Source organism: Nomascus leucogenys, chromosome 11, assembly GCF_006542625.1.
Source record: "Nomascus leucogenys isolate Asia chromosome 11, Asia_NLE_v1, whole genome shotgun sequence".
Taxonomy (NCBI): Eukaryota; Metazoa; Chordata; class Mammalia; order Primates; family Hylobatidae; genus Nomascus; species Nomascus leucogenys.
The window spans coordinates 34,094,841-34,111,584 of NC_044391.1; the positions used below are offsets into that span (position 1 = coordinate 34,094,841).

General features: G+C 39.3%; 1 protein-coding gene across 1 annotated transcript in view; it reads left to right on the forward strand.

Moving 5' to 3' along the window:
* The window catches only part of SCIN (scinderin), an 82,134-nt gene extending 70,806 nt beyond the window's left edge, over positions 1 to 11,328 (forward strand). The window contains exons 12-16 of the mRNA XM_003252571.4: positions 1,900 to 2,077; positions 2,346 to 2,467; positions 7,223 to 7,300; positions 9,557 to 9,617; positions 10,307 to 11,328. Coding sequence (XP_003252619.1) covers positions 1,900 to 2,077; positions 2,346 to 2,467; positions 7,223 to 7,300; positions 9,557 to 9,617; positions 10,307 to 10,434 — 567 coding nt within the window. The 3' untranslated portion in view covers positions 10,435 to 11,328. The remainder of the gene's footprint in view (positions 1 to 1,899; positions 2,078 to 2,345; positions 2,468 to 7,222; positions 7,301 to 9,556; positions 9,618 to 10,306) is intronic.
* The last annotated feature ends 5,416 nt before the right edge of the window (positions 11,329 to 16,744 follow it).

Here is a 16,744-nt window from a genome sequence, read left to right on the forward strand (position 1 = left end):
TGCTTTCCTAAGGAATCTCCTGGATTTCTGTCTTTCTCGTGCATTTATTCCACTTGGATTTCATCATGATTACAGGCAGTAATCTCCTTTCATTCTGTATCATCAATTTATTTTTCTATCTGGAATCATTCACTTTGAACTACAAAGATGGCTGTAACAAAAACCTCCTGTCGTTTCTTTAAAAACTGTGTCTTGACCTTGACCTTGACCATGACCTTCTCCAGCTACTGCATCATTTCTCTGTCCTTCTTAAGAGCACATATCATTGAAAGGTTTGTCTTGAGTGTTCTCACTCACTCACCATCTCTACTTTTTAAAGCCAGTTCTCTCTAAAGCCACCTCAATCAGGTGTCCATCCCACTAGTCCACTGAAAATGGTTTTTATCTAGTTTGCCAATGACCTGCCGCATGCCACAAACAAAGGTCACTTTTCTGATCTCATTTTTCTCAGCCTCCCACTAGCATTTGCCAGTCGGCCTTTCCAGTTTTATTGAGCACTTCTTTTTTCACTAGGTGAATGTATCCCCACACTTACCATGGTTTCTTCCTAACCTATCAGCCACTCCTCTCGGGCCAGTTTGCTGCGTTTTCCTCTTCTGTTTGACCTCTAAGTTCTTGAGCGCTCCAAGCCTTGGCCTTGGCCCCTTCACCGTGGTCTCATTCAGTCATATGGTTTAAATGCCAGCATATGTATTGATCTCATCCAGAACCTTCTGTGCACGGATTCTTCTGTGTTTAATTATGACTATTAATTTTTTGACATTTAAAAACTATCAAAATGACATTTAAGCATTCGTTATCTATGGGCATTCTCAGTTGATTTCAGATGGGAGAGTCAACCAAAATGCACCATTGTTACATTCTGATCTCTTCCCCAGTGGACATTCCTTTGTGAGACCTCATCAGCTGCTTGCAGTGCATCTCTTTATTTCCTTGCAGCCTCTCAAACCAGCTTTCACATTCCCAGCCTCTCTGAAATGCACCAGTCAAGATCATTTTACAAGTCTTCCTGTCTTCATCTCCTGGCAGGCTAAGGCTTTATAAAGGTTCTGTTTTAGATCTCATTTCCTGATCTCACACCAGTCTGGGCACAGGTCTCTTGTCACCTTCTATCCATCATCCTGGCTGTTTCCTCTGTACCCATAATGAGATGTATATATTACAAATTGGAAGCCCTGGAAGCCAGACTTGGTTCCTGTAATTCTCCATCATCACATCTGATAGATTCCTTTGAGCTTGGTCTGTGAGGCCTCATTCTTGCTGGGAGAGGACTTTAACCATTTTCCTGAATGTTCACAATTCCTGGACATTCCTTTAAAACCTCCAACAGCCGTTCCTTCCTCCTCTAGTGTTCTCCCCTTCGACAGGCTCCTGACAAACCTGGTGAAATTCAACTCTCCACATCATGGATGCCTTCGTCCTGGCAGTTCAGTGTGGTTGGCCAAGCAGCACCATTTGGCAGAGCAAATCACCTCTGCCTTCTTGAAGCATTTTCCTCACTTGGCCTCAAGACCACTACGCTCTTGTTTTCCTCCTCCATCTCAGCTGCTCCCCCTCAGTCTTGCTTACTCGTTCTTTTTCCTCTTTCTGGAATCACACTTCACACTTGTTCAACAATTATGCAGGAAGTCATACTAGTGACATAGTAGCACAGTCATATGGTCAGACAGGTTCTCACAGAGACGGACACAGGGTCACAAATTCACAAGTGACAGGACCAAAGGGCTCCTACTCTAGGGTTTAAAACACCATAGTGGTGTCCCAGAGCTGCCCTGAATTAATTTCCTGGGATAGGGCAGAGGCTATGTGTGGTTTGCCACAGTCACATCTTCTGGGACATGTTTATTGAGGGAGCAGCAATGAATTGGAATCATTGTTTTATTTTTCTTCATATTCCAGGTTGATGTTGATGCAAATTCACTGAATTCTAACGATGTTTTTGTCCTGAAACTGCCACAAAATAGTGGCTACATCTGGATAGGAAAAGGTGCTAGCCAGGAGGAGGAGAAAGGAGCAGAGTATGTAGCAAGTGTCCTCAAGTGCAAAACCTTAAGGATCCAAGAAGGCGAGGAGCCAGGTGTGTGCTGTGGGGCCAAGGTCAATGACTAGAATTTATATTGATATGATTGCTAATTATCTTTTTTTCACCAAAAAGTCACTTTCTAATGGCTTATAAGGGTTAACAATCTCTCCATTAGTTGCAAAGGTGGGTGGATGGTGGTACCTGATTTCTTTAAGTAATTTCTCAACATTGAAGTCAAGGTGAGATAATATTTGTTCATATAAAGCAACAGCAAGCATATGTCCCTGAAAATGCACTGGATAACTGAGTGTGTTTTCCACAGAGGAGTTCTGGAATTCCCTTGGAGGGAAAAAAGACTACCAGACCTCACCACTACTGGAATCCCAGGCTGAAGACCATCCACCTCGGCTTTATGGTTGCTCTAACAAAACTGGAAGATTTGTTGTAAGTGTCTTTAAAAACAGTGGGATAGGGCCAGGTGCGGTGGCTCATGCCTGTAATCCCAGCACTTTGGGAGGCCGAGGCAGGCGGATCACCTGAGGTCAGGAGTTCGAGACCAGCCTGACCAACATGTAGAACCCCTGTCTCTACTAAAAATACAAAAATTAGCCGGGTGTGGTGGTGCACGCTTGTAATTCAAGCTACTCGGGAGGCTTGACGCAGGAGAATCACTTGAACCCAGGAGGCAGAGGTTGCAGTGAGCCAAGATCTCACCATTCCACTCCACTCCAGCCTGGGCAACAAAAGCGAAAATCCGTCAAAAAGAAAAAAAAAGGGCGGGGGGGTGGGCAGGCATTGTTGCTCATTCCTGTAATCCCAGCACTTTGGGAAGCCAAGACGGGTGGATCATGAGACCAAGGAGTTCAAGACCAGCCTGGCCAATATGGTGAAACCCTGTCTCTACTAAAAATGCAAAAATTAACCAGGCATGGTGATGCGTGCCTGTAGTCCCAGCTACTTGGGAGGCTGAGGCAGGAGAATCTCTTGAACCCAAGAGGCAGAGATTGCAGTGAGCTGAGATCGCGCCACTGGCGCCACTGTGCTCCAGCCTAGGCAACAGAGTGAGACTATCTCAAAAAAAAAAAAAAAAAAAAAAAAACAGTGGATAGAAGCTAACAACGCTGGGAGGGGCATTCCCATGTAGCTCTGACACTTTCAGACATGCTACTGTTCTGAATCTGTTTCAGCCTGCCTGCAAACCACGGTGACAACCTTTGCTCTACACAGGGTATTTTTTTTTTTTTTAGCTTTTAAGTTCAGGGGTACATGTGCAGATTCGTTACATAGGTAAACTTGTGTCATGGGGGTTTGTTGTACAGATTATTTCATCATCCAGGTATTAAGCCTAGTATCCATTAGTTATTTTTCCTGATCGTCTCCCTCATCCCACCTTCCACCCTTTGATAGGCCCCAGTGTGTGTTGTTCCCCTCTATGTGTCTGTGTGTTCTCATCATTTAGCTCCCACTTATAAGTGAGAACCTGCAGTATTCGGTTTTCTGTTGCTTACACAGGGTATTTTAAGGGTGAATGATATAATTAATGTGAAAGCATTAATGTTGTGATGTACTATATAGATTAAGCTGCTCTTAAAAGTACCAGGTACTTTACACCTGTGTGAGCATGCAGTTGCTGTATGAATATGTATGTGGCTAGATTTGTTAATTTAATAATTTGGCATTTTCTATGGGCAGCAATCATTATTTCTAATCAAACTATGTAAATTTTACATGTCAATTTCCCAGCGGAGTAAAAATTTTCACCATATTGACTGAATTAAAAATATTATGGAAACATTATGATCATTGGGCAAAAATCACAGAAAGCTATATATGCAGTTACAAATTAACTGATATCAACAGAAATGTTTTATTTCATAGTCATTTACAAGCTTTGACTTCCAGTCCAGTCAGAAGTAAAATTAGAAGTATGTGTATGCATGTCTTAGTTCAAGCTCGTATAACAAAAACACCATTGACTGTGTGGTTTAAACCACAAACATTTATTTTTCACAGTTCTGAAGGCTGAGAAGTCCAAGATTAAGGTACCAGCAGATCTGATGTCTGGTGAGGGACCACTTTCTAGCCTTCTTGTGTCCTCACATGGCCAAGAGAGCAAGCTCTAGTCTTGTTCTTTCCTTATAAAGACAGACACTAAGCAGGGGCACTGTACCCTCATGGCCTCATCTGAACCTAATTACCTCCCAAAGGCCCCACCTCCTACTGCCATGCCATTGGGGGCTAGGGGGTTAACATAGGAATTCTGGGGGGAAACAAACATCCAATACAAAAGAATACAGGAGTGATTTTACACTGGGCTCTGAAATACCATCCTGAACCACAGCCTCTCACCTAAATTTCAAAAAAAAGTTATACTTTCTCTGTTTGACATGCTAAGTTTTTGGTAAATTTTTCATTTAAAGAATGAATTCTTCTTTTATATAAAATTTGATCTACAGATTTTGGTCAACATGCCCTAGTGAATAAATGCAAACTTTATTTTTCAACACAGGAAAGAAAATTTCCCATGTACTTTGTCAGATATTTTGATTACTGGAAATAAAATTGTTTGAGATGAAGTGGTTCAAGTCTCCCTTGAAGCTTATAAATGATTTGACCTACAAGTTAAAGACTTAAACAGTGCATTGAGATAAATATTTGGTTGCTGTATACCACAATTTGCTCACCTACTTTACAGGAAATCCCTGAACTTGCTATATTTTATAGATTTGTCATTAGAAAAATCTGCTGTTTTATTGTTTTGACTGGTAACTTGATATTGCATCCAAGCAACTTATTTTTCAGCATATGCTTCTATAATTTCTTATTAGAATTATTTATTAACATTGCTATAAATTAGATGTTTGTTTCCAAGAAAAATGTATTTTACAAAAATAAGTACCTAGGCCTTGTTCTCAGTGTGTTTAAAGAAAAAAGATCTGTTAGTCTTTGGCTTTTTGTTATGCACATATATTAGCCTTTAAGAGAAATATACATTTCCTCTGCACCAACTCATTTTCTTGTTTGATATTTGGAACCCCTTCTGCTCCCTTTATAGTTTAAGGCAAAGGATTGTTGCTAACAAATCTTTGATCTTATAATTACTATCAGAAAGTAGGCTTTACACGTGTAGATTCCTACAAGGCAGCTACAAGGCAGCAGAGCTTATTAGCTAAAAGCACAGCTTTTAGAACCAATCTGCCCATGTGCTATCACTTACCTGGTGGTAGTACTTGCTGGCTGTGTGACTTTAGGCTGGTTACTGAGCCTATCTGGGCTGTAGTTGTCTCAACTCTAAAATGGTGGTAATCTTAGTACCTACTTCATACAGTTGTTGTGAATATTAATTTAGCTGTTGCATATAAAAGATTAGAACAGTGCCTGACATCAAGTGCTATTTAAAGTTTTTCTTTTTAAAATCATTATGTGATTGGTATATGTCCTCTAAAAAGATAATATAAACAAATCCTTTGCCTTCTAAATGGTCAAGGCTTTTTGTTTTGTTTATTTTGTATAACAATCTCTAAATCTCATCAGATTACAACAAACATGAATTGTCATGCTCAGATGTCTGCAGGCTGCTGGCAACTAGGTTTATCTGTGCTGGGCGCATGTTTTGGGTTTATACATATTTTTCCAGTGACAAAGTCAAGGACACAAAAAGGCTCTTGCTGAGTCACCTTTGCTAATATGACATGGCCAAGGCCCCAGTCAGCTCCACAGCACCGCAAAGTCACATGCCAGAGGGAGTGAATAAAGAATGGGGAACCATAATCCAAACTCCTGCCTAAGGATCAGGGGGGTTTTCACTCAGAGTTCTCTAAAAATACTGAACTTTAGATTAATACATGCCCATTGGTATTGGGTGGATGAAGCTAACCCTTCCATTACCCTTTAATGCTAACTATAATTTAACACAATTTAACCCATTAAAAATAAAAAAATTTTGTACATGCAATATTATGTCATAATGTCATCTTACTGAAAATTTTTGATTTATTAAAATGACCAGGCCTATTGACTTTTTCTCTCTCTCTTTTCTTTTTTTTTGAGACGGAGTCTCATTCTGTTGCCCAGGCTGGAATGCAATGGCATGGTCTTGACTCACTGCAACCTCCACCTCCCAGGTTCAAGCAATTCTCCTACATCAGCCTCCCAAGTAGCTGGGACTACAGGTGTCTGCCACCACACCCGGCTAATTTTTGTATTTTTAGTAGAGACAGGGTTTCACCATGTTGGCCAGGCTGGTCTTGAACTCCTGACCTCGTGATCCGCCCACCTCGGCTTCCCAAAGTGCTGGGATTACAGGCGTGAGCCACCGTGCCCGGCCCTATTGACTTTTTAAAAGTAATCTTGACCTACAAAATGAAAGATAATTTAATACTCAGACCATAAACTCAAATGTTTTTAGGAACTAGATAGGCAACATAGATCTGTGAAACAACTAGTCATAAAGGACTGGAAGTACAGAGGATTGTGAGCAAATTGACTATATATGTGGGCATTCAGATGTGTCAACCCTAAGGATGAGATTTAGAAAATATGATGAAATATATAGTTTGTTGAAATGCAAGGCTTGAGGATAGCCACCCAGAAAACACTGACTCCAAATGAATGGGGTCAGCATTTTAAAGTGGAGGAGTTAAAGTTTCACTGACAATAGGCAGAAACAGAGAAATTTTAGCAGGATTATGTAATTTTTTATATAAGACCAGTGTATACTGACAGTGATTTGATTGGTTACAGATTGCTATTAATACATTCCAAGGAAGAGTACTTTCTTACTCTGTGAGGAGTGGTGATCTGAGGGGGGTCTTATCTCTGGCACTCTTTGGTCTTCCTAATTATTTGCAGAAAAAAAGACAAAAGCTTGAGTGCATGCCTCAAGACTCAGGCCTCATAGCCACATTCCTCTCAAAGTTCAGAATAATTTAAGGTTCCACCAGCTTTATATTTGAATTATTTAATTTCATAAATGCAATGTTTATATTAAATACTGTGCTGGCCAAATAAAATACCACTAGTTTGTGATGCCAAATTAATGAACAATTATTTAAATTTTTATTACCTGAAAAAGAAGAAAAAAATTACTACCAAATTTTATTTTCACTATACTCAAAAAAAATACAGGGCATTTGTATCCTATGTATTAGAAAAATTACTGCTTTACTTTTTGCTCATATAGCTTTTTATACCTTTCAGATTGAAGAGGTTCCAGGAGAGTTCACCCAGGATGATTTAGCAGAAGATGATGTCATGTTACTAGATGCTTGGGAACAGGTAAAACTACATTTTGTTCATAAGAAGAGAATGCATTTTTGGTTGGGAGATGACAGAACTTGATTTGAGAAATAGTAAGTCTAGATATAAATGTGCCTAGAGATTTAGGCCGTATTTAAAAAAACACACACACACATTTGGTAAAAAATGAAACTAATACATATGGCAAGTTGATTTCTTACTATGAAAATAATTCCAGAGCTACCATCTTTGGCTTTACAGTTGTAGGCAAAAAACTTTTATTTGTAAAAGTTACTCATTCCTAATTTGTTTATAATTCATTTAACTAATAAGTGCATTAGTGCGTACAGTGTCATGGGGGTACAATGCCATTGAGGATACTGCCATATTCAAAGTTTCTCTTGAAATTTGACAAGAAGTCATGGGTACCCCTCCCCTGGGGAAGAAACAGGCAGAATAGTTTTGAATCTACACAGTAAAATATGTTACTGTTTTATTTATCTTAATTTTCAAGTATATTAATGGTGATTTGACATGCCACATCTGATAGGTTTTTAACCTCTATGTAAATTAACAGTGAAAGAGAAAAGTAAATATATTATGAACTAAATTATATAGAACGTGTGAAATGCTTATCTGAATTAGGCCTAGTCTTAGAGTCAAGCACAGAGATTGTTCCTTTTAAGTTTGTTCCCAATTGATAAACCACTCAGTATTATCACACCCTAGCTTCTGATCTACAATGACCATGTTTGACTTGAGGGCCCAGCCTCAGATTCTTGCCAAGTGAATGGATTACTTATTTCTAGATGAGATTTAAATCTCCAGGTCAATAAAACACTCTTGTGTATATAAGAATTAAAGAAGAATTACACTTCCTTATTCAGATACATATTTAATTTTTCTCATTTGTAGTCAACTCTTGTTTCTGTAATCATGGATACTTTTTAGAATATTTACCATGCCACATTTCTTTTTTAAAAATCATACTTTTTATTTACATTACCATGCTGTCATGGTTTGTTCTGTGCCCTGCACACAAATATTTCAGCACTTTCAGTGTGAATTAGAATACAATCTAAACATAACTGACCAAAATTGCTCTGCCACAAGTGATTTTAAAGTGATTTCAATATAAGGTAATTCAGGAAATTTTTTTCAGCATTAAAGTACCCCCACCCACACATTTGACAAGGAGAAGGATATATACCGATTGTATATCAATTTCTTTTAAAAAAGATTGCTATTTAAATACTAAACATTACAGCATTTTTACCAACATCTTATAGGGAGGGCACGCTACTAGAGGAGAAAAACACTAACCTTAGAGGTTAGTCTGGGATCACCCACAGACAAGCTCTGTCTGCATGCGGTCCCTTCCAGCCAAGATCCACATCTAGGAAATGGGGATAAACGGTGTAAGGACCAAGGGAAAATTTCCCCTTCACTGTCCAAAGATTCACCTAAAAATCAGTTGATAAAAGGCAGATTAATAGGAGAAAAGGCATACAAATATATTAATGTGCACAGGAGTCATACAGAATGCAACAACTAAAGAAATGGCTGCATGGCTGATGCTTTTGTACCATTTTGAAGTTACAGAAAGAATGGGGGATTGGAGGATGGCAAAACTGGTTGTGGGAGGGAGAGAAGAGGCCTGGCTAGGAAAGGTGGTTTTGTTATGGATAAAACCTCACATAAAGTATAAATGGTAAATGTTTCTTTCAGACCTTTAAGGGTGTGTGAGACTCTCAGTTAATCTTCCCTAGATCCCAAAAAGGGAGGGCCTAAGAGAAAGCCCGGATGCACCAATGCAGATTCTCTACAGATGCAGATCTTCCCCCACAAAAGGCAGCTTTGCAGGGCTAGTTCTGTTTGCAAGTCCTCTGAACAGCCATCTCGAAATATGTCAAAGAAGTGTATTTGGAGGTGAAATATTTTGGCTTCCTTCGACTGCTGTCACACCCTAGAGGGTGGATGAAAAAAAAAAATCCACCCAGACAATCTGTTGTTTTTGTGAAAGGTCACTTTACAAACTAGAAAATATCATGTAAACATAAAATATCCAAATGTGAAATCTGAAGTGAAACTGGCTGGATGTAAATTTAGGTGTCTCCTGATGAGTGTGAACACTGGAAAAGTGATGGTACCTCTCTGGGCCACCGCCTCCACGTCCCTAACTTCTGCGGCTATTGTGAGGATTCAATGAGTAGTGTGTATGTGAAGCACTTATAGGGCCTAGCAGTGAGTCAACATCCCAGAAACCATACATACTGTTATTGTTTCATTTTTCAGATATTTATTTGGATTGGCAAAGATGCTAATGAAGTTGAAAGAAAAGAATCTCTGAAGTCTGGTAAGCTCAATTGATGGACAATTATAGCAGTAACTGGGCACCATTATGACCGGGTGTCTGACTGCTCTTTGCCACCATGTCTTACAAAAATACATTTCAAAATCAAGAAGTAGCTTAGCATTCCTCCTCAAAACTAAAGAGTAATGGGATTTTTTGAACTGTAGAATTTCCAAATGGGCACAAGAAAAAATATGTTTTGTTATCTTATTTAAAATAGAATTATATCAATTTAACCTGAAAAACTTAAATTCATTTCAACCCTTGTTTTATTATGATAAGAGTAAAACCTCCATGACTGCGATAAGCCAGATTTTTTAAATTTCCTTTTAACTAATGCTGTTCTTTCTGGCACAATTTTCCTTTTACTGAAAAGTATAACAATAATTATGCCACAAGAACAATTCCATAAAACTTGGAATTCTTTCAGGCATTAATGAGACTCGCATGTTGCTTTTCATGGCAGATGAGAGAAATCAAAAATAAATAGTATTTGTCTACCTGGTCAATAGAAATTTAATTTATTACTTTCATTTGAAGAATTGTATTCGAAGAATTTTCATTTTCAATGTGGCCAATATTTATTTGTTCTTCTGGAAATTTAATTTATTACTTTTATTCAAAGAATTTTCAATCTGTAGTTACTTTAACCCAAACTAACTGAATTTATATGTCTTTACAACTCTTTTTAGCCAAAATGTACCTTGAGACAGACCCTTCTGGAAGAGACAAGAGGACACCAATTGTCATCATAAAACAGGGCCATGAGCCACCCACATTCACAGGCTGGTTCCTGGGCTGGGATTCCAGCAAGTGGTAAATTGGTGTTTGTAAAAAGCAAACAAACATTGCAAGGCAGTTATCTCATTGCTGTTTTGGGGGAGGAACAGGAAAAGCTTTTTGTTTATTTGTCCTTTGAAAATTAAGGCCGGGCGAGGTGGCTCACACCTGTAATCCCAGCACTTTGGGAGGCTGAGGCAGGCGGATCATTTGGGGTCAGGATTTTGAGACCAGCCTGGCCAACATGGCGAAACCCCGTCTCTGCTAAAAATACAAAAAAATTAGCTGGGCATGACGGTGCACGACTGTAGTCCCAGCTACTCGGAAGGCTGAGACAGGAAAATTGCTTGAACCCAGGAGGCTGAGGTTGCAGTGAGCCAGGATCGTGCCACCACACTCCAGCCTGGGCCACAGAGACTCTGTCTCAAAAAAAAAAAAAAAAAAAAAAAAAAAATTAACCTCAACCAAACGCCAATTTTTTAATCCTTAGTTTTGGTTTGAAATTCTTAAACTGGAATTTTCTTACGTTAATACATTAAAATAACCTGAAGGAAACTTTTGTTATGGGCCAATATTAGCTCTTCTGGAAACTAATTTATATCTTTTTTATGACCTTTCAAAAGTAAAATACTATGCATAATCTACAGAGATTTGTCAGATAGTAAATTTTATAATGCATTAGCCATTAGTCAAACTTGTTTTTTAACATGCCAGAGAAAAAGTTGTAATGCCTTGAAAGTTATTCTCTTTTCTACTGATTGTGTTCAAAAGATTTGTATACTTGCAATAAGGTTTATGTTAAGGTGGCTTTAACAATTGGTTGCTATTTTCCTTCTTTAGTCAATGTGACTTTGATGCCATTAACTGCTAAGTGTTATTTTCTAAGGGGAATTTTATCTTTTTTTTAACCTTATTAAAAACCTTTGAAAACACATCTCTTTCATGATAAAATGAATTGTATTGTTATCCACTTAGATAGATAGATGATAGATAAATGATAGATGATGATAGATAGATAGATGATAGATAGATAGATAGATAGATAGATAGATATTTGACAGTACATGTTTAATATCACAAAAGATACATACAGGAAAAACTTCACTAATGCTGTCTTTCATTATTAAAATACATCTCTTTGAAAGTTTTGTGTTATGACATTTTATTCAAATTTGATGAGTTAATTACACTATTAATTTTAAGGTCAAATACATCTATGCATAAGTAGATTTGAGTTTAATATTTCTTAATTCATCCTCATTAAGTGGTCAAAATTAAACAGCTGTTCATGGTCAGATCATTATGAAAATTTTAAAATATGAGATTGCATGCGAAACATAGGTCCCCAGAAAACAGGAGTTGAGACAGAATCTGGATCCCCAGTAAAGTAGGAACTGAATTTGGTCATTGGATAGAGGACTGGGTAGTTGAGGAGGGGAAGGTACATTTCCATGGGAAGAAGAAACGAAGCAGGGAAGTGATCTGAGGAGTTCATACCTTCTCTCTGGGGAAATGAAGGGCATATGTATTTCAAATTGCATCCTGGTATGGAGAAGTGGGCCCAGTTTCATTATGGCCAAATGGTGAATGCTCCTGTGAGATCCTGGAGCTTGCGTGGGAGGTAAAGAAGCAAGGAGAAGCTGTACTTCAAGGCACTATTCATTCAATAAATATTTATTAGACATCTGTTCAGTGTCAGGCACTATTTCAGGCACTTTGGACTCAACATGAATGAAACAGACAAAATCTAAACTTTTATGGACTTTATATTCTACAGAAGAGGAAAAAAAAAACCAAATCAACACATTGATATATTATAAAATACATTAGAAGATCTGTGGAGAAGAAAATACAGGGAAGGAGGCTAGGCAATACTAATAGGATGGTCAGGGGAGGCATAGTTAAGTAGGTGATATCTAAGCAGAGAATTGAGGCCAGGCGTGGTGGCTCACGCCTGTAATCCCAGCACTTTGGGAGGCTGAGGCAGGCGGATCACTTGAGGTCAGGAGTTTGAGACCAGTCTGGACAACATGGTGAACTCCGTCTCTATTAAAAATATAAAAATTAGCAAGGTGTGGTGGCAGGCGCCCGTAATCCCAGCTACTCAGGAAGCTGAAGTAGGAGAATCGCTTGAACCTGGGAGGCAGAGGTTGCAGTGAGCCGAGATTCCTTGGGAGGCAGAAACTACTAAAGCTAACTCAAGAAGAAATGGACAGATAATCTAGGAATATGCACATGCACGCACACACGCGCACACACACACACACACACAAACACAGAAACTAAATTAATGCTAGTAGTTTGTGAGGCCAAGGCAGGTGGATCACTTGAGCCCAGGAATTTGAGACCAGCCTAGGCAACATGGCAAAACCTCATCTCAACAAAAAATACAAAAATTAGCTGGGCATGGTGGTCAGTGCCTGTGGTTCCAGCTACTTGGGAGGCTGAGGTGGGAGGATCACTTGAGCCCAGGAGGTGGAAGTTGCAGTGAGCCAAGATTGCACCACTGCACTCCAGCCTGGGCAACAGAGCGAGACCCTGTCTCAAAAAAGAGAGAAAGAAAATAAAAAAGAAATTATAGTCAAACTTTTTTTTCTTGAGACTCCAGGATTTTCCTCTGTTGCCCAGACTGGAGTGCAGTGTTGCAATCACAGGTCACTGCAACCTGGACACCATGGGCTCAAGTAATCCTCCCACCTCAGCTTCCCAAGTAGCTGGGACTCACAGGGACATGCCACCATACCTGGCTAATTTGTTTTTAGGTTTTGCAGAGATGAGGCCTTGCTATGTTGCCCATGCTGTTCTGGAACTCCTGGGCTCAAGTGATCCTCCCTCCTCAGCCTCCCAAAGTGCTGAGATTTCAAGTGTGAGCCACAGTGCCTGGTCTAAACATCTCCTCACAGAGAAAAATCCAGGCCTATTTGCGCTTCACTGTGACTTCTGTTAAACATTCAAGAAAGTTTACCGCGGCCGGGCGCGGTGGCTCAAGCCTGTAATCCCAGCACTTTGGGAGGCCGAGGCTGGCGGATCACGAGGTCAGGAGATCGAGACCATCCTGGCTAACACGGTGAAACCCCGTCTCTCCTAAAAATACAAAAAAAAAAAAAAAGCTTAGCCGGGTGTGTTGGCGGGCACCTGTAGTCCCAGCTACTCGGGAGGCTGAGGCAGGAGAATGGCGTGAACCCGGGAGGCAGAGCTTGCACTGAGCCGAGATCGCGCCACTGCACTCCAGCCTGGGGGACAGAGAAAGACTCCGTCTCAAAAAAAAAAAAAAGAAAGAAAGTTTACCGCAGATTGGGAGGAAAAAACACATTTAAGAAAGTAATAAAACCAGTATCCCTCATAACATAGATGTAAAAATATTAAAAGTTTATCAAATTGAATCCAGCAATATATAACTGGGTTTTATCCCAGGAGTTCATTTTAACATTTAAAAATTAATAACTTTCCATAGTAACAGACTAAAAACCATTTGAACATCTGAATAGATACAGAAAAGCAGTTGATAAAATTCTGCAACCATTCATAGTAAAAATTCTCAGCAAAGTAGGAATAGAATGGAGGGTCTTCCATCTTAAAAAGAGTATCTACAAAAAATGTACAGCTGACAGCATACTTCAGAATGGAAAAGTAAATGTTTTGCACTAAGATCTGGAACAAGAGATGGATGTTTGTTCTCATCTCTTCTATTCCGTACTTTGCTGGAGGTCCTAACGTGTCTAACAAGGCAGAGTTTCTCAACCTTGGCACTATAGACATATAAATAATTCTTTATTTCGTGGGGCTGCCTGTTCATTATAGAATGTTTAGTAACATTGCTGGCCTCTGTTTGCCAGATACCAGTGGCATCCTCCTCTCCCAAGACCCTCCCCCTTGGTTTGTGTCCACTTCCTCCATCTTTAACGCCAACAAAATTGCATCTTCAAAATCTGTGTCTTCCTATCTGGCCTCTGTTTCTGTTGGTTACATCCCCTTCTCTGTCTCTGATTCTCCTGCCTCCCTCCTTCACTTATAAGAATGCTTTTGCTTATGTTGTCCAATGGTCCAGTGGATTATTGAGCCATCAGATAATGCAGGATAATCTCCTCCATCTCAAGATCCTTAATTTAATCACATCTGCAAAGTCCTTTTTTTGGCATGTAAAGTAACATTCACAGGTCCTAGACATCTTTGTCACAATATGTAGACGTTTTTGGTGGGATGCTATTCTGCCTGGGTAAAAAGGTGTACAGTGAAGCTAGTATTCTAGGCAGTTGGTATATTGGGTAAAAGCTGATATCTTGAAAAGCTGATCAATATTCCCACTCTCTTCCATTAACTCTACCATCAGCCTAGACCTCTGTCTATCTAATCTATCTATCTATCTATCCATCTATCTATCTATGTATCATCTATCTATCTATCTATCTATCTATCTATCATCTATCATCTATCTATCATCTATGTATTTATTTATTGAGACGGGATCCCACTCAGTTGCCCAGGCCAAAGTGCAGTGGTCTGCTCAGGGCTCACTGCAGCCTTGACCTCCCCAGGCTCGGGTGATTCTCCCACCTCAGCCTCCTAAGTATCTGGGACCACAGGTGTGCACAACCACTACTGGTTAATTTTTGTATTTTTTTTTTGTAGAGACAGGGTTTCATGATGCTGTCCAGGCTGGTCTTGAACTACTGGCCTCAAGTGATCTTCCTGCTTCGGCCTCCCAAAGTGCTGGGATTATAGGCATGAACCATTGCGCTGGCCTCCTCATTTCTAAAACAGAAAATAATTGGACCAGGCATAGTGGCTCATGCCTATAGTCATAGCACTTTGGGAGGCTGAGGCAGGAGGATCACTTGAGCTCAGGAGTTTGAGACTAGCCTGGGCAACGTGGCAAAGCCCCATCTCTACAAAAAATACAAAACTTAGCCAAGTGTGGTGGTGCGTACCTGTGGTCCCAGCTACTTGGGAGGCTGAGAGGAGAGGATCCCTTGAGCCTGGGAGGTGGAGGTTGCAGTGAGCCATGATCATGCTGCTGTACTCCAGCCTGGGCAACAGTCAGAGTCTGTCTCAAAAAAATAAAATAAATAGCAACTGGGGGAAAAATATAGTCAATATTTCATCTCTTTCATAATCCTTGAAAAATGTCCGTTCTTGTTTCAATCTGACAATCTTTCATACTTGGGCAGAAAAAAAAACTCACATATTGAGCTCATATAAGGCTATTGCTGTCTACACAATTACAGTAACACTACCTGAAATACAAAAGTATGTGTGGGACAATTATGGAAACAAGAGAGTGCATAGGATATTTCAGTTGAGTTAAACCAAAAACAAAATATTTTAAACTAAGAATCTAATTTCATAAGATTACCTTGAGCTTTGGATTTTGAGAGTGGTATTTTTCTATTCTCAGTTACAGGATATCTGTAGATGTTATGTATTTTACAATCCAGGAAGGACATCACTGGAAAGATAACATTCTCAGCAGGTTATCAGTCAGGGTTAGCCAAAAGGCTTCTAATGGTACATAATGTTTAACCCAGGTTTGATAAAGAGAAATCATTATTTTGAGATTTCAACTTCTGAATACAAATGTGCTTCAAAAAAGGTCATGTTTTATAAGGTCAAGTATTATTTTACGTGAACTTTTATGGAGGGCACCAGAGCGAACATTTATTTTACAGTCCTTGAATCAGCTGCTTATTTGTGTCTGCATTCTCTTCTTCCCTTTGTAATGTCTCAGGCTCCAAGAGGTCATCAGTAACTCAGAACGAAAAACTTATATAATGCCTAACTGGCCTCTCTAAAATCCATACATGGATGATTTCTATGATGACATTCCTAAAGAGAATAGGTCACCATCAAACATAGCTATAAATATTTGTCAAGGAACTTCATAAATTATATGGGAGCAAATCAGCTCATATTTCAGCACCAAAACTGCCACAAGCCCAGAAGAATGTGTAGGCAGAAATGGTCACCCAATAGTGATTCCCCAAATTTTAATGAAAAAAAGTTAACAACAAAAAAACCTTGAAAATTATGTCCTATTTCCTAATAAGAATTACAGGTATTCCATAGCTTGCAAAAATATGTCATGCTCCTAAAATTTTGAGCTTTATGGGTTTTTAAAAAACGTATTTTATACTCATTGGATTTTAAGGTAATAATTAAGTGAAACCAAAAAGAAAGGGCATAATTTCACTCAATTATCCAGGCATGGCTTTTCTCCCCTCAGAAGAGTAAACTTTCAAGTAAGTCTTGGTGGAACCAGATTCTTTCCTGGGTATTCCCAAGATGACACCTAATAGCCAAATATAACTGACAGATTACTGATGCTGTTGAAGTTCCATTGCTTTGTCTGAAAG